At 41.1% G+C, this 19,139-nt stretch overlaps 1 protein-coding gene across 1 annotated transcript; it reads left to right on the forward strand.

Annotated features, from left to right (window-relative positions):
* Positions 1-566: 566 nt before the first annotated feature.
* rab15 (RAB15, member RAS oncogene family) lies at positions 567-12,133 on the forward strand. Its single transcript, XM_056428236.1, has 7 exons — positions 567-821; positions 7,228-7,288; positions 7,968-8,028; positions 8,488-8,565; positions 9,124-9,213; positions 10,158-10,223; positions 10,493-12,133. Exons 1-7 carry the CDS (start codon positions 698-700, stop codon positions 10,652-10,654), a joined length of 642 nt encoding a protein of 213 aa, XP_056284211.1. The 5' UTR covers positions 567-697; the 3' UTR covers positions 10,655-12,133.
* The last annotated feature ends 7,006 nt before the right edge of the window (positions 12,134-19,139 follow it).

The following is a 19,139-nucleotide window of genomic DNA, read 5'->3' on the forward strand; positions in this document are numbered from 1 at the left end:
GATACAAATACCATATTGCCAGCTCCTTGCCACATGGGCTCGCCACAATATGTGAATAAAAATATGTGGATATCTGCATCCTCTTGAACACCTCTAAATGTTTCATGTTATCATGATAATCAGGATGTGACATCTTCATAAGGATATATTGTGTGTGTGTGTGTGTGTGTGGGGGGGGGGGGGGGTATACGCCATACTGTTACTGAATGTTATATGTTTTTTTATATTGTCTGTCACTGTTTTATGTTGTATTGTCTGACACTTTGTGTAATGTGCTGCTGCTGTCTTGGCCAGGACACTATTGTAAATGAGATTGTATATATCAATGCGGCATTTCCTGGTTAAATACATTTTATATTTAAAAAAATACAATGTGCAATCATAAACAGTCATCCAATCCTCTTTGTACCACATAATCCCAAACGTTCTCGCGAATTTGCGGCACTATTTTGAAAGGCACCACCGGAAGTCGATTATTTTTTAAATATCAGGTCTAACTTGACAATGGTCCACCGCACCCACTGGAAGCTGGAGGCTGCATGGGAAGCCGGAGCATCCCTGTTTTGTCGCGCACCGACCCAGCGTCAGTGAACAAAAAGAAGCGTCGCCGAAGCCCCCCGTCGAGCATTGGAGCAGACATGGGCTGAGTCAGCTGACTGGGGCTTTTTAAGATTCATTGAACACCACATCCAACACCATGGCGAAGCAGTACGATGTGCTCTTCCGACTCCTGCTCCTCGGAGATTCCGGGGTTGGCAAAACATGTTTGTTATGCAGATTCACGGACAACGAATTTCACCCGTCTCACATCTCCACCATCGGTAAGACTCCGCTCCCCACCGGGAGTTATTCTTTGAATTGTTTTATTTAATTCATAACCCGGCTCGATTTTGCACGGTCTTTTAAACGCTGTCTGTTAATGTCGTCGCCGCATCGCCCTTTCTTCGGGGGCATTACATTTTATATTTAAATTCCACTACTATATATTTGATGCGGAATTGTACACATATTTGGTCTGGATTTAAACAGAATAGATTCAGGCGGAATAAAGAGAGTGTTAACTATCAAATCAGCGTGATTGCATTGGTGGAGAAGCTCTGAGGGGGAGGGTCCAACACTTGGCAGCCATGCAGATGAGTTTACCAACTATCAGCACTTGGCACTGCCGGTGCAACCAAGTGCCATTTAAAGAAGAAATAACGGCGCAGGCACACTTTTTATGTGTGGCAATAAAGCAGACTCCAAATCAAAATGATTGAGTTTTATTTCAGTTATGTGTAAAAAGCAGAATGAGTCACCTGTCATGTTCAGTTTCACTCTCATCGAACAAGAAAGATCTTAAATAAGTCTTAAATAGTTTTGTTGTGATGTTTGGGGAACCCTTAATTCCGTCTCGATTCCTGCTAAACCATATGGAACAATTGGATTGTCAGAAAATGAATCGGCATATACATTGTGGTATATCTATAATTGGTTGATTGATTAAAGTTGGTTTTCTAGAAAAAAACGTTTGATGGTTTCTGATGTTGCAGAGAACAAATAAGAAAACAAATGCTGATCCTCCATCTTAATTCAGAGTATATAGAGTGAACCAACAGCACCTCTTCCTACCTGTGTCATAGATTATCCACAAGATGACGATTGACTATTGAACCCGCCTGTTTTCTCAAAGTTTATATGAGCTGTGCAGTATATTCCCTCCTTAGTTAGGATTCAGAGCATGACAGGCACATTACTTTGAGGTGAGGGAATTAACGATGTATAAGCCGTTGTTTTTTCTTCACGCTGCAGTTGTCTCTAATCTCCTGTTATGAGTGTATTCAGTTCATATAGAGATTCACATTAAGGTCCAGAGAAGAAGTCGTGAAGCTGGCCGTCCAGCTGGGATTTGCAAACAGATGTTGCCTGAAAAAGTCTGATAAAAAAGTCTGAACTATTCATCGTTCATTATAACATAAGACATGTTTATATTGATCAAATCAACGCCTTTCTGGTGTTCACGCTCTCGTAGAACGCCTGCAAACACCCAACATCCACAGCATTAGGCTCAAACTCAAGATCTAGACTCTTCTGCTCATCACACTGCTCCACCCGTTAATGACACGCTCGTGAAGCTTACTGAGGCTGCTATTTAAAGTCGTGTACCTATATGTCGCTCCACATGACACTTCCTCCCATAGAGTCATGCTCGTAATTACATCCCTGTCTGCATGTAATGATCTGTTTGTAAGTAAGTACAGTTTATTTATATTGTCTGTGCTTGTTGCAGTCTAAGCGTTCACAAGGCCTCGGGGTCCAGACATTGGCATTCGGCCGAATAGTCGTGAGCGGCCGACTGTAACGGGCGTGCAATAGTTCAAACTAAACAAGCCCAAGACAGAGAGATCATAAGCGACCACCATCGGCGCTCTCCTGCGGAGGATCAATAAATAATTTCCTAACCTTCATGGTCACAGAAGGATATCAATTCTCTCCCATGTATCCCTCATGAGTAGCTCCATAATTCATCAGTTTCTGTTCCAATCCACTTGCTCAGTTTGGGCCCTTAATTATCTCAAAAACATCTGGGATGGCACTTTTATAAGGTGTTGATTCAACAACGTTTATCTGTATACATTAGAGGAGGAAATTAGCCTTACTTTGCACCTGCTGTGGTTCTGCATGAAAATAAAGCCTAACAATTAATGCGAGGAGCAAACAGAGGGATGATGCATGTAGACGTGCTAAATGACTCCCTCTCAGCCACGAGAAAGTCAGTTCAGATCACCCCAGAAGGAGAGAAGGACGCCGGTCAACGTCTCTCACACCAAAACCTTTTCTCTGTGGGAAGTGGAGAGAAAGCGTCTGGATTTGCTTTATTTCAAAACCACAACGTGGGACCTGCATGCAAATCCACCGTTGTTGATCCATCAAGGCTATTTGAGAATACATGATATTCTCTAAATATACCGATAAATAGCACACCTGGATATACAGTAGGATCAACAAAGGATGCGACTTCTTCCCTATACTGTAGTTACAGCTCAGTATAAAACATAAGCTCCAACTTTTGCTCCCCTTCAATATCAGAGAAATCAAACAGGTCCAGACTCTTTGGCCGCAGGTGTTCTGATAAGACACCCCCCCTCATCCAGGGGTCAGACTTGATTTTAACAGGTCACTCTGCTCATACGACTTCCATCTGGCAGAGAGCAGCTGAAGAGATGATTTATTAATGCTATTCCAGTTTAATCTTCCTCGCCCGTTACCTTGGCGGTCTCGTGACCGGAGTCCTCGGAGCTCCTGGATGTCACAACACCTATAAAGTATGAGCCCAGCCCTACATCACGGCTCAATAAGCAGCGGGCCTCCGGGTGGTGATCCCAGTGGTGTTGTGGCCGCAGCCTGGTCAAACACTGCTTGACCAGCTCATTTGTCTAAAGGGCTGAGACACCACACATCTCATACAGAGCTATCAAAGAATCCAGTGGTGCTGTCTCAGCCTTGACTTCCTCCTGAATGAATGACTGGCGTGATCTCACTTTTCTTCTATCTGCAATCCTTTAAAATACATTTTTAAAGATGTGTACAATGCAGGATATTTGACTGCTGATGAATGAAGTCTTTGTTTGACATATCTTTGGCTTCTCTGCACTGACTGGCTTATCAGTCGGAAGTTTGTGTGTTAAACACAATATAATATTTTACCCCTTGGTTTTTTACTTTGTGTTATTTTTTTCGGGAAGAGATTCAGGCGTTCTTACTAACAAGGCGACTCCTCTGGTTGCAGAAATAAGTCAGTTTGTATATAAGTCTATGATAAAATGATCCTACTTATAACTTTATTTATGACCTTGGTACACATAAATATGAGTTTATGGTCTCATGAGTTTAGTGTCAAGTCTTCTTCAATACTGTATGATGTTTACTTTGTAAATGATGCTTTTGCATTTAGAGTGGAATAGACACTAAAGCATGGGATGCCTTTGAGCTTGTCGGCCATGGCGTTGTCCACACTGGGGAAGGGTTCAAGTTCCTGGACTGAAACGCAGAAAACTCCCGGAGTGTTTACAGTTCATTAACTGTAACTGTCTTGTTCAGCGTTCACTTGTTCCAAGCTCCACCCCCTCGTGACGCTACTGGCTGCAGCCAAAAGGCTCCAAACAGCCGTCCACAAACCAAAGGATGAGGTCACGGTGACGACATCCACTTATCCGGCCTTATTGCTGAGCGCTGGTCTGGAATGAGTAATTACACATATACTACAGGAGGTCAATACAAGGTGTAACTGTTTGATCAAGTTTTTAATTTGAATAAATCACAAGTGTGTCCCGTGTCCCGCTGGGCCCTAAAGACAGCAGCTGTCGGCAGCTGCCGGCTGTCCCGTGCTCGTGATGATAGTAATGGATGATGTACTGATTCCCCACAGAATGTGGCGGAGCGTCCAGCCGTCCGTCCATCAGTGAGCACACTGACACGTGTCACCACCGAATCCACTTTGCAGAGCGGAACAGCGTCATCCTTCTAATTTGTCACGTCAATTTTGAGTGTGTAGCCATTAGTTTGTACACGGCTTTCTTTACTCTGCTGAGTGTGAAAGGCTGCTGTGTTCAATTAGCTGCTGTCTCTGAAGAAGAAGAGAGGGAAGAATGAATTGTTCTTCTTTTCAAGCCGGCTTTAACATTAAAGCCACAACGAATGTCGTGCTTCTTAAACTTGGAACGTCCGCCAGTCTGAAGTGTAAGGTTTGATTTGCAGTGAGCGAACGCAGTTAAGTCTAATGTATTGTTTACAGTTTCGTTTCAGTTTACAGTTCATTTTTTAGTTTACAGTTTATTTTCAGTTTACAGTTTCGTTTCAGTTTACAGTTTAGTTTCAGTTTACAGTTTATTTTCAGTTTACAGTTTATTTTCAGTTTACAGTTTAGTTTCAGTTTACAGTTTATCTTCAGTTTTTGAGTTTATTTTCAGTTTTTGAGTATTTGAAGCGGTATTGATAATGGATGGATGGATGGAGTTTCGTTTCAGTTTACATTTCCAAACCTACAGAGGACTTTGTTACCTCGTAGCTGACTGACTCCAGATAGTGGCCCCATCACACTAACAGCTGCTTTTAAGTGAAACATGTCGGGCACCTCTAATCTTCCCGGTCATGGTAACATTTAGGACTTATATGCATCTTCTCATGCAGATTGAGCATTTGTGCTGTTGTGATGGGAACACCCACAACAAGTTAAATATCAACCCTCTAACAAAGAGACATGTTGTTATGCCATCACGACAGCCTGCTGGCTCATTCATTGTTCACACTCGGGTTCGGATAGCACCTGACTATAAAAGAGCCTCATTTTGTTCGACTGGTATAGAACAATGCAGAGCAATCAGACGGGGGCACCTTCAAATTACTTGTTTAACAGCGGGAAGTGGACATTGTGAGCTGGCGCATCGTGTTTATTGTTCATATAACTGAAAAGAAACTCGTTTGGGAGACTTGCTGCTTTTAATTTCGAGTCATCTAAGTTTCCAGATTTGGTCCCCCCCCCCCTTGTTGTAGACACACACTGTCCAGCTGAAGAATCCATTAGGCATTAGCTGCATTTGCTATTTAAATCATGCTGTTTGCATGCATGACATCTGACTGGAGCTTTATACACTGGACACTGGACAGTGACGCAGGACGACAGACTCTTTTTCATGAGCTCCTCTCACGCCTCGGGCAAAGCAAGCGACTGATTGTTCCGCTGACCTTTCACTTCGTCTGAATGCTCTCTAGTCAAATGCAAAGGCCGCCTCGCGACTCAAACGAGGCCTCGCACTGCCCAGTCAGTGCAGCTCCAGCCTCCGGAGTCTCCCCTTGACTCCAGTAGTTTTAACAAACACTCAAACCAGCCAGGCCAGCCTATAGCTCATGTGTCAGCTGTTTCTGCAGAAATGCAGCAATAAATTAACAAAAACAGCAATTCTGACGTGAATCGATTGGACTCTTTCTCTAAGGGCTGTGACACATGGGGGCTGAGTGTCAGGTTAATAGGGATGAACTGTTAATTGATTTCTGAGGGATTAGTGTGGTCTATAGAAGCCTGTGTGTTTGCTTTTTAACGACTTGGATGCATTAGTGTGAGGAGACTGTCATGGCGAAAAGGACAAGTTATAAAGAATTCATGAGGCAGAGTTAAGGGTCAAACTGACATTTTCATTTATGATTGTCTCTCGTCAAGATTAATATGTTTGTTATTGCAACTGTTTATTATTCCTGTTGGTAACTAGTGTTGAGAACAACGATGTCATGTCATCTGTATAGAAGGATTATGATACAATGGACCCCTGCATGGGCAAACAAATGTAGATGGCCACCTTCCCGCCTGATAGCAAGTTATTTTTCTTATCCTATATTTTGACATTTTAATTTTTTAATCCCCACCAGAATTGCACACCTGTCAGTATGCAGAGAAAACTAGAAGGCAATGACATTCATACCAGAAATTGACCATTATAATTAAAAACTCATTATTTTTAAATGAAAAATAATGCAGAGTTTGGTTTGTGTGACGAGAGATTTCTTGGAGAAGACTAGTCGAAGTGTAAATTGTAGGAATATGTTATATTCCAGATGAACTTATAGTGTTCAATGATCTTTTGAAAAAATATGTTTTTGGGAAAGTAATCAATATATGTATTTACTTATTGTTGTAAAAGCATTCAAATATTTAGCATCAGCCCCATATAATACATATTTGCAACCTCTCTCATGGATATTAATAACACAGGATAAGTCTTGATAGAAATAAAAGAAAAACTGGCGCTGCTGCCTGATTTTCTGTCTATATAGAAAATGATGATATCACACTCAGCCGTCTGTAAATAGATCAAAGATCACTGAAGCGTGCGTGACCCTCCGACCTCGTCTCAGCTCTGCTTATTTTTCTCTCATCCCCCCCCCCCCTCTCCCTTTCTTTCCAACTCCTGTGTGATCGATGCAGAGTACTGAACTCACCGAGGATGCCTGGATCATTAGCCCACTCTCCTAACAAGCTGATTATACGGGGGTGAAGTGTATCCTCCCTATGAGGTCACAAAGATGCAGCAGAGACCGGCGAACCTCCGTCTGTAGAAGACGTGCCGGGTTAATTGATTTCATTCAATTATTGAGTGGAAGGCCTTTGAGAGAATCCAGAACATTTAGTCTGAATGCATTCAGAGCTCCTCTGTGAATGTTGTGTTTCCTCACCGTGCCGTTCCTCTCTTGCAGGAGTCGACTTCAAAATGAAGACTCTGGTAATAGATGGTATCAAAGTACGGATACAGATATGGTAAGACAGCGGCATAGGGTGCCTCGCTGGAAGGCCGTGGGCAGGAGATTAACAACATGTTGTGAGATATTACACAACAGTCGTTCTGATGGAGGGGATATTATTCATTTCTAAATATGCGATCACTATCAGGCTCATGTTCAGGGCTGCAGCTCATGACCAACACTGAGGTCATGCCCTCTGTATTTTTCGTTGGAGCTTTTGCGACATGAAAGAATTTATATTTTACAATGACAAAGCGTCATATTGATAGTATTTTGTAAACTGATTTCAGTAGTTTTAGACTGTGTGTTTACATTTAACTACCCTTTTAGGTCAATTAACTAATAGTACATGGATGTGCTACTAGTGTTAGCATTTAGAAAATGTTGCCTTTTACTAAATGTTATTGGAATCTAGTGATATTGTACAATTAAAGAAGAAACAACTTGTTATGTCTATTTTATTTATTTTTTAATCATATTAATTATTTTAAATACATTGGACAAGAAAATCTAAATAATTAAACATTTTAGGTGCCAGATCAATATTATGGATGAGGACTAATAGTATTTCTATAAAATCCTGCCTACTTATATATATTATTATATATATATATATATATATATATATATATATATATTATAATCGCATACAAATACTGTATATGTATGTTCATATATACTTGTTGTCTTTCCAGGGACACTGCAGGCCAAGAACGATACCAGACCATCACTAAGCAGTACTACAGACGAGCACAGGTAGATGACTTCAACTCTCCATCGACACATTTAAATAAAATTATTTTCTGACATAACATTTGATATACGCTTCACACCTTGGAAACACTTCAGGTGCTTTTATGAACCATTTAGAAGTGTTTAAATGGATCTCTCATGGATCAAGGATGTTGGGAGTAGCTCAAACACAACCACCACATCTCGGACATTGTTGTATGAATGTTGCATTTGCTTTTAGCTGTTAAATAGGTCAAACTGGCTCACATCGAAGTGTCCATTTCCCTGAAACTGGTAATGAAATTATGCCCGGTTCCTGTTTTGTGTTATATAAATGCCCATCCTGCCCGTGGTGGTCTGGTTTTTATACAATAGTTTGGTTGTTTTCCACATGTATTGATTTAAAAATGCTGCTTTTAAGCATCGAGAAACCAAAAACCCTCTTTAAACATGCTTTAAAATGCACTGGCTCTCTCTCTTCAGGGAATCTTCCTGGTGTATGATATCACGAGTGAGCGATCCTTCCAACACATCATGAAGTGGGCCAGTGATGTGGACGAGGTGAGTCACAGATATTGGGGATTTACGATCAACAGGCGGCAGAAAAGAATAAAACCGGCACACCGACTTACTGTGCCGAGGCCTCAGGTTGATAAGGAACAGCTGTCTGACAAGGTCTGATAAAAAACAAATGCTTTGGCCTGACGGATGACGCTTCGCCGTGTTTATTATGTTCCATCTTCATTTTCAAACAACTGTGGTCGTATAGTGTCATCATTGGAAGGAGAATATTTCTTCCTCTCGCAGTTGCATTTTTCTCTCCGTTTCAAAGGTTCAGGAAGCAATCTCGTCTGCCCGGGTTCCTCCTGTCCTTTCCTAGATGATTTTATTCTATTCATTTAGTCATGATGGACCTAATTTCCTCCCTGGTCTTTCTGAATATACACTCTGTTGATCTTGGCACACTTCCTGCATACTTTTAATCTAGGTCTCATTTCCTGAGCGCTGTGTTTTTTTCCCTTCTGCATTCTCTTGACATTTGCAATCTCCCTTTCCTTTCCTATTTCTTTAATTTTGTTTTCTTTACTCCTCTTATATTCACATGACAAACCCCTGCAGTACGCTCCCGAGAAGGTCCGGAAGATCCTCGTAGGGAACAAGTCGGATGAAGAGAGCAAGAGGCAGGTGGCCACAGAGCAAGGTATCAAGGTGGGTCAATCGCTGGCTCTGTGACATAATGGATTGTAAGATACATGGCATGGTTTGAAAAATAATATTTTAAAAGAATAAACTTTCAAAGTTTGAGTTCTGGAAGGAAAAAAGGCTCAAAGTTCCTGGAGGCAGTTAACTTAGCACACAGACAAGGAGCTGCTTCCCGAACTCTCTCAAAATGATGCCCTCCGGCCTCGAAAGCTCACGAATGATCACCTTGTTTGTTTAATCCGCAAATGGAAAAAATGACAATTTGATGTTATGTGCTGCGACACATGTTTATCCATACTCGTGCAGTGCCCAATCAGAACCAGACTGGGCCTCCGGGATCGCAGCGCACAGCGTCCTCATGAACCGCTCATCCAAACTACTCCACGCAGTCGATCGGATGAACGGCCGTCGAGAAAATCAAAAGACGGACAGAAAGAGACTCATTCCAGTTTAGTTAGATCCCAGCAATTCAGTGCAGAACGCTGGCGAATCACTACTCCTGGCGACTCAAAATACAACATGTCAGCAGTATTGTTTGGCCTATTTCTGAACCTTGGAGAGAGCCTGGATAATTGTCTCATCCTGCTTCAAGTCTTAAGCTAAGCCAGGCAGCTTGCCTCCTGTCCTCTAGCAATATCATTGTTCCACGTGACGGTGGTATCGATTGACTCCTGGCAGGAAAGTAAACAAGACTAATAACCAAAATGTTGAACTGTCTCTTTAAAGAGGTACTTATTCTGGCTTCCCCAAAAGTGTGTCACCATTTGTTATCCCCATCAGGACTGTGTCTATTCCACAAATGAGCTGTAAAGGTCATCCAAAGCTGATCTCACTGCTCCTGTGTGAAAACCAATAATGTGTCATTTGTCTGTGCTTCTAATTAAAAAAGGCTATTAAAAGAAACGTGTTTACCCAGCAAAGCAAATATGTCACTGTTGTCTATGTTGCAGCTGGCCAAGGCTTACGGGATGGACTTCTTTGAGACAAGTGCCTTCACCAACCAAAATATAACAGAGGTGAGGGGATCTGAACTCATGACATGTTAGGACCACGCAGAGTAGCAACACCATCAAAGCAATGCATGCAGTCATGGTTATATAACGGGGAGAAATTACTTGATCAGATTGAATTAAATTCAATGTCATTGCACTGCAGATAATGAAATGGAAGTAGTGAGAATTGAACTCACAACCCTTGTGTCAGTCTTCTAACCACTTATTAGGCCGTACCTTGAATATTGACTGCATCTTGTCGCCGTCAACCTGTGTCTGTGTTTCCCTGCAAGACGTTCACACGATTGGCTGAACAGGTGCTGGCGGCCAATAAAAAGGACCTGGATCTTCTCCGGATGTCTGTGAATGACGAGATCGATCTCGCCGCCCTGGAGGTCGAGGAAGGACTCTGTGACAGTGCGGCGGGCGATCAAGGCAAAGGCTGCTGGTGTTGAAGAAACAATTAAAATCAGATCATCTGTTATCACCGGACATTTTGCACACTCGAGGCAAAATGTTTCTTTTTGTCGTTAGTCGAAACAAAGAGGAACATTGAGCTGCAATTCTTTTGAAACCAACCTCCTGTTTCACGGGCCAAAAATGCTCACGAGCCATTTGAGAGCAGTCTCAAGGACAAAGATGGAAACATTTAGCCTCACAGTGCCAAGTGTGTGGTGGATTAACCAACTGAAGGTCCAAATGTCAAGGTTGCCCTCAGTGAGAATGATTGTTCATTGTCTAAAGTACTATTTCCTGCTCACTTCAGTGTGATTTGTATGTAACCAAATACAAATCTGAGTCTTCTACAAATTCTGCAATCGACCTACAGTTGAAAGGACTTAACACAAAGTTAAGATTCTGTCATCGTCTTACAAAATGTGTACAGTGTTCAGATGTAGAAGATGGGGCATGACTTGGAATCGTCCACCACGGACTCGAAACGCTTCACGATGTTGTATTTCACAATGTTTTCCACGAGCGGTCTCTTATACTGCTCATAGGTCCGGTTGCCTTGCAAATCAACAATGTGATTGATTCCATTTGGCCTTCATTCAGCCCTTCAGTGGTGTCCTCTGTGTGGGAATTGGCACCCCTGCCTGCACACTTCGCCTTTCTACTGTCGAATGCATTAGATGTAGTGTGAGAACGTGACCACTAGAGGGTGCTAAGTGCATTGGTAAAACTGCACGCACACACTGGAGGGATGTCACGTGTTAAATTATGCTATTTTGCCCTCTTCTCTTATGCTTTTGTTTTTGCTTGGAATTGCACTCGCAGCGACTACCTTTAATGCGATGAAAGGATTCTAGACATATGCAGCAATTTTTTTAATTTCCTTTTATTGTTTTTATGTAAATATTGACTCAGTAGATATGCTTTGCAGCTTGCAATATCATCCATGTTAAACCACACACACACTCTGATAATGACACCAGTAAAAGTCGTTAAATGGGGAAACACGTTGAGAGCAAAATGATTCAATTTCCCTGTAGCAGAACGGAAGATGTTTGTTTTCATTTTATAGTCTTAGTTTATTCCAGAACATATATAACACAGCCCGCTGCATTGTACATATACCAGGTTTTTCAAAGCATTGTAGATTGGTAGAATCATGGGTGCAACATTAATTTAATGTATTATTAGAGGGCTGTATTAAAAAAAAGTTTGTTCAGTGATATTCTGAAATATTCCCTCATGTGAAAATAACAATGTCTTGGTCATTCTGTCATTTTCTCGCTGTTATGTACAGAGTCCAGTAGAGATGTCATTTACTCCTCCCCGCAGACTTATAAAGGGACGAGCGAGGGTTTTGCATGCAATCCACTTTTCTTTATTTTCTTTTATTGCAACTTCAATGAAGTTAATCATCAACTGACCATACGCGCATATAAGCATTTGACCAGAGCTTCCTGTTTGAGACTTAACCCTTGTGTTGCCTTTTAGGTTTTTTTGAATCAAATATACACCCCCCCCCCGCGGATTAATTTGACCCCATTCAATGTTTAATGTCGGTGTTCTTTCGGTAGTCAACAAACAAACATAAAGTGCCTCACACTTAAACTTGGAAAACAATATTAATTCTAATAATTTTCTGGAGGTTTTAATTGCTGGCGTCAAATTGAACCCAAAGGGTAAAATATGTTAGTAAATATAAAGGTAACAGGAGGGTGAAACATTGAATCGGGTCAAAATGACCCAAAGGCGGGGGGGGTGTAATATTGATTTTCGTCAAAAATTACTAGCAAAACAACACAAGGGTTAAACAGAATCATCATCAACGGAAGATATTTGGCTGAACTTCTTTTTGCAACATAGAAATACAAAATGCTCCTCGAAACAGTTGTTGACATGTGCGCAGTGTGAAATGACAGTATGTTGTACTGAATGATGTTCTGGACTCAGCTCTAGATGCACAATGTATCCGTGTTGTTTTCAAGAACTACTATTTTTCCCCTTTTAGACTACTTCAACTTGTATTTGTGGAAATATATTACATGCATGCAACATGTTATTCTTGAAGAAAAGATGTCAGATGTTGATGAGTAAATACTTGCAGATAAATGCCTCGTCGCCATGGTTATGTCGAGACCCGGTACTCCCTCGCTATGAGATGGAGAAACACACTGTTGCCTTGTGTTGGAGTTACGAGGACTGAATGTCCTCGTGTAACATGAGCACACGATCAATAACACAGAGGCGGTAGACGGCTCATCCTCCACATTCATGCCTGAACATTGAACCGGTGTTTTGTTTGCATGTCCACAAACAGAAGGGGGCTTTACGGATTCCTAATTTGACCACTAGATGACAGGTTCACTCAGTTATCTTTTGTGTTAGTCAAAGTCTGCTTTAAGAGTGTAAGACACTTAAAATGTGTCCCAGTGAGAGAGATGAGTCACTTATAGTGTTACAAAGGAAACATTTACAACAATAAACACGACTAGATCATGCTATTGCCATCTGGTGGTCACTTTTATTCATATAACTTCAATACTTTAGATAAATTAAGGTCCACTTTATTCCTAAAACCCTTAAAAACCTGATTGTTTAGTACCCTACACAGAATGAAGTTCACACGGTAACTTTATAGTAATATCCATTTGTAATTAGTTGTGAGTGATGGGGTTTTCTCATGTTAGTATTACTGAAAGAAAAGCTGCAAAGCTTTTGTTCATCGCCTCATTGGAGTTGTTAATGTTGTGAACTCATTAAAATCTCTCTGGGTGAAATTATCATAATGATGAATATGCATGCTGAACTGTTGTCTGGTTGTCAGATATGGCAGCTCCGTATCTGTCACACGGCTGAGTGACACACGGACACACGTACAGAATAACAAGTCAACACGCCTACTGACACATAGCACCCACACGCATCATCATCATCATCATCATCATCATCATCCTTTTCTGCAACACAATCCCGGACCACTTTACTCCAGGTTTTGCAGCTGTCTGAGTTTCAGACATTTAGTGTGTGTCTGTGTGTGTGTGTGTGTGTTTGTGCGTGTGCGTGTGACTCAGTGTGAGTGTCTGTGAGAGTTTGTTTGGGAGTCAGGGTGATACAACTGTCTGTGTGTGGGAAAGTGGGAGATAGAAGAAGACTCTCTGATAAGGACAGATACAGACTAGTTCATGAATGCACACACACACAACAGAGCGAGCGTCATGCCCTTGACCTTAAGCCACACGAGCTGTAACGTGTACAGTTCTGTCACAAAGGAGGACCACTGGTCATCTGACACATAGAATAGGGGAAAAACATACCTGTGAAAGGTTACATTTATTGCAACTTTTAGGCACATTGCATCCAGTTGGCGCTCATCTGGAGTTGTTTCATGCATCACGGCTGTTTTCTCTTGATGTGACACATCAATCATGTCATCGCAATTGTTTGATAAATAATTACAGGCCATTTTGCTCATACAATATATATACGATCATTAAATTATTCTTTTGTGATGATGAACAATCAAAATAACAGCATTGTCTGTAACCCCAGGAAATACTAATCACGAGAAATAATCACACATCAGTACAATGGTAAGCCGGATAAATGCGGGCTATGATTTGCGAGATGACATTGTCGATGCTCGTGGTCCACTTGTAACCGATCGTGAAATGGATTCTATTGAGACGACAACATTTATAGACACAATAAAGTACACACACAAGATGACGACTTCATGCGAAAGCCACCAGGAGCCCTCTCTACACTCCCACTCCTAATCCTGAAATACCTGCCTGGCAGGTTTAATTAACTGCTGAAGTACCCTGCCAGACCCAGATCCCCCCCCCCCCCCACCCTGCACTTGCCAGTCCAAATGGAGCTGTAGCTTTATGTTCTGAGCGAGCCAGAAAATATGTGGAGAAAATAGACTCTAAATCACACATTCAGATGTAGCAGTGTAGGTGGAAGGTTTCTTGTACAGCCAGATCTTACATTGGATCATTTTCTTCTCCATCTTCTTGTACCGCCTGTGGCTGCACTGAGCTTTTTTAAAAGATATGTGTGTTCTTGATAAACTACCTCAATTTTTCCTCTTTAACTATATCTAAAAAGCAAAAAGAAGTAAGAAGGGGTTACCGAGCTTCAGAAACATCTCCCTCTAAAAAATAAATAGACTTTCCCGCCTTTCTTGTTGTCGTGAAAGCTTTAAGTTTGATTCTGCAGTTTATATCCAGAGCTTTAACGTTTCACTAAGTGGGTTGATGGTGTACATGTTGCAGCCATTCTGAGAATATCATACAGTATGTTGTGTATTCTATTTTCACCATTTAATACATCTAAGATGACTTTTCGCAATATTATTTTTCTATGAACAAGTGATCAAATGTGTAATGTGAAAGGTGTTGTTAATAGTAACAAACACACAAATAGTCATCACCTTATTCTGTATTTTCCTTGTTTTAGCATATTTCAGTTACCCACAACTAATTGTTTTGCTTCTCTTTATCTTTTAATTCTTGTTTCCAGAACAAAGTATTGGACACATAATGTTAGCAACAAGCTAATGAACATAGTGGAAGTTATAGAAGCTAAATAGACAATTATTTATTCTCAGAAATGGTTGGAGACCAAATCAGAGCCAATGATGCTCCGTCTCTTGTATGATAGGCTACTGTAGCTCACTGTTAGATAACATTGTGACATGCTTCTGGAGAAATGTGGCAATCGTTAATATATATTGCTGTAAATAGAAATCCCATGATACATTTTCACCCTTTGATTTTTCTACTGAAGTCAAAAATCAATCTTTTCTGCCTTATGTTGATACACAACAAGTGAACAAATTCTCTTCAACGTCCATGAAGTTATTATTTCCTCCCACGTGCCCTTCGATGTCGAACTCCAAGGAGCACTTCAGAGCCACACAGAGCCAGTTCACGTATCTCGCCTTTGTGCACCAGAAACTCACCTTCCTGCATTCAATGCATCACATCACAGGTACCACATTTCCACGTGTACATTTTATGTTTAAAAGGAGTTCCAAGATAAACACAAAGTCCTTTAAAACCGCTCTTTACTCTCCACTGTGATTGTGTGACGTAAAAAGCGTCTCTCATAGCAACAGACCCCAATCAGCCTTGCAATCCCTTTTGAGCATCCTCAAAATATGTGTGGTTTTATGGGATTTTGAACATCTAAAATTAGATGATAACTAAGCAATTTATATCAGCTAATCAAGCACATGCCCTGTATGATTAAAAGCTGGACAGTTTTGAAATTGACTTGAGCTGAGATTGTCTTATGGAAAGTTATAATTGCAAGACTTAAGCATGTTTTTTTCATTTTGAATAAGCCGAGGAAAATGTGTTTTTGTTGATGAATCACTGCATCAGCAACTTGTCTCACAGATCAGGCTTGAATCCTGCCTCCTTCCTTTCAATCGCCTTAGAAACACTGAGCATGTGCGCCTGCGTTCAGTATTTATGAGGGGTGATTTCTGTTTGACAATTAATCACACTTCCTTTCTACTAGTGCTATCATCACAGAAGCTGGAGCCAGGTCCAAGCAGCAGGGGATGAACATATATAGTGAACGCACATTCGTATGACGCAGAGAGATTCACAGGATATGAGTTGGATGGTACCTTCTCGTTTCTAATTTCTATTTTTTTTCAACCTCTGCGCCTAAATCCAATCAGAGCATATCCGTATCCTGGCCAACCATTGGCTTGCCTCCCTTGCCCCCGTCATATGAAGTCTGAAATCCAAAACGTAACTCCAATGTCTTCTCAGGACAAGCAACATTATTTGAAGTGTGTGTGTGTGTGTGTGTGTGTGTATGTGTGTTTGTGCGTGCGTGTGTGTGTGTGTGTGTGCACTGCCAAATGGAGTATGTTGAACTTGAATTTGGTCTCTGCCTCTACCTTTTCAAACATATCTTAAAAGGATTGCCTGCATTCTACAAATGGAGGCTGGGATCACGAAGATCCAAGTGCAGCGCAGCTCTTGACAGGCGGCTTGGATGTTAGTCCTCTGAGAAACTGCCTGCGTCTTTACTACATGCAGCGATGGAGAACAACATATATATATATATATATATATATATATCCCTCTAGCGGTGCAATTCCTTTATAATAAATACATATATGGTATGGAGCATAGACACAACCCACATTCCCATGAGGAAGACCTGTCTGTCGCCAAAGACTCCTACAAAGTTGCTTGAGCGGCATAGGAAATGAACCAGCTACAGTTCATGAACATAAACAAAACAAAACCAAAGGTCTATTTTGATTCAATATGCTTCTGGTCTACAGTTGGAGCTGCACCCATAAAAGACACAGTAAATAATTAACGATTTGCAGTTCCTTAGTCATGTCTGCAGTGTTTGTTTTCAGCAACTGGCATTCAACTTTGCTGAGAAGACTTGAAGGCGTGTTCAAATAAAGCTGACTGCCTATGGGCTCATGATGAAGTCGTTTATTTGTTTAGCTCTAACTGCTTCAACCCGAGTACTGACCCACCAATTCCTCGGCTTCACACTCAAACACGTTCACGGGGAAGATGAAAAACAACAACGCATAGCTGTCCTGATGAAATAGGAAACATTTATGATGAAATAACTCGTAAATAATTAAGTTTCCATCCGCCTCAGCTGTACTTTGTGTGTGGTGCGAGTTCCCAATTATGAGCATCATAATGCGCATTAAGTATGCCCCATTGCTCAAAGCGTCTTTGACAGGATGCAAACGTTGTCCATCTCTGAGCATTTGCTTTCTTTTTAAGTGCTGATTGGACTGAGCAACAGCTGCGTTTCTCCTCCTGTCCACGCTCAACCGTCTGCCAATCCCTCAGCCGAGCGAATAAAGCCTGACAGTTCACTCTCACAATAACAAAGCACAACAAAAACACTAATTGCACACACACTCCAATCACGACACTGTGGTCTCCACTTAGGAAAAACAAGCGCATCAAATTCTATCTATTTTAAGAGCACACTGTCTGCATAATGACCCTCAGTAAAGGGGACAAAAGAGCCAGTGCATGTGAAAACAACTTGTCCTCTTTCTTCATGTCAATCTCTATTATTGTACAAGCGCCGCTAGAGTGGAATTTTGTGAATGGGGCCCATTCTTTTCATTCCGCTGCTTCCCGGTGCAACAGAGCCAGGAATTCCACCGCTCTCCCTCTCTGGCTTACGGCGGTCATGTATCCTATGGGTGGTCGCCCCGCGCTTGTCTTCTACTTGACATCTTAATATATCTCAGCCGTGATGCAATAGCAGGCGGCTGCAGAGTCACCATCAGATATGATAGCGTAACGTTTGATGCTGTGATGTAAAGGGAAGGCTGTAAAAGTCGGGGTCAAAGACTGAGCTTCAAACAACAGCCTCCCTCGTTAAGATTCCTTCTTTTCCCACTTATCTGTCTATCACACCGCCAAGAGAGGACATCAACGATAATAGTGGAGGTACAGGCCAGATGGAGCGAATGGACAGGCCCTGTAAGTCAACTAAAGGCCTCCACCAAAAACAAATGCAACATTATCTTCTGTTTTTTTGGTAATTACTACAGAGGAAGCGAGTTTCAGGCATGTAATATGTCCAAGTTGTAAAAGTGTTTTCAAGTAACAATTAGTTGACAAGATACTGACACCAGCTGTTGCCCCACAATGCTGAAATACAGAAATGGAAGAGCGTAGTCAACAATATTCAAAACATTTTGCTTGAACAGTTACAGGAAGATTCTGAAAACCTAGAAAAGACATAAACAACAAGCTTTGGGGAACAATTTTAGCTTTCTCTTTGCAGTAGTTGAATTGGCTTCATGGTATTTAAAGGTCAGTTTCATTAACGCCCATCAGGACACTTAAAGTGTCATTTGCGGTACAGAACCGTAAAGTGCTGCTGTTTTTATACGATCTGTTAAACAGTATATTAGGAAAAAGTCATAGCATTTCATAAGTTGAATGAAATTGGATATTAACTGAAATAAGATTTCGAGCAGAACTGTGAGGATTGGCAGGGATGCACCAAAACGGTATCCTGAGTCAATATCACGAGTTATACTGAATTTAAATTGCTGAATTATCGACCATGACATGGATACAATCTAAATAGGATTATTTTTTATCTATGTTATAATGAAATATAGTGTTTCCACTATCATTATTCTATGGCATCGGTACGCCGCATTAGGTGAAAGTGTCAAAATTAACAATAAATTGGATTACGGGAATCTCTAAAAATGTGTATGTTTAATACTGTATGTTGTAATATATTACATACATTAGTTGTTGGATCAAATAAGTTCATAGCTACATTTAACACAAATTTACTAGAAAAGGATCTGTGAGAGTAAACAAATGCCAGCAGCCGGCATAGTGTTTGTTGCATAATTGGCAAACACAAGTCCACACACACTTACACACAAACACACACACATGTGCCATTCAAGTCATAATCTCATAATGAAGTAGTAATATTTTGGAT

Source organism: Pseudoliparis swirei, chromosome 12 (assembly GCF_029220125.1).
Source record: "Pseudoliparis swirei isolate HS2019 ecotype Mariana Trench chromosome 12, NWPU_hadal_v1, whole genome shotgun sequence".
Lineage (NCBI taxonomy): Eukaryota > Metazoa > Chordata > Actinopteri > Perciformes > Liparidae > Pseudoliparis > Pseudoliparis swirei.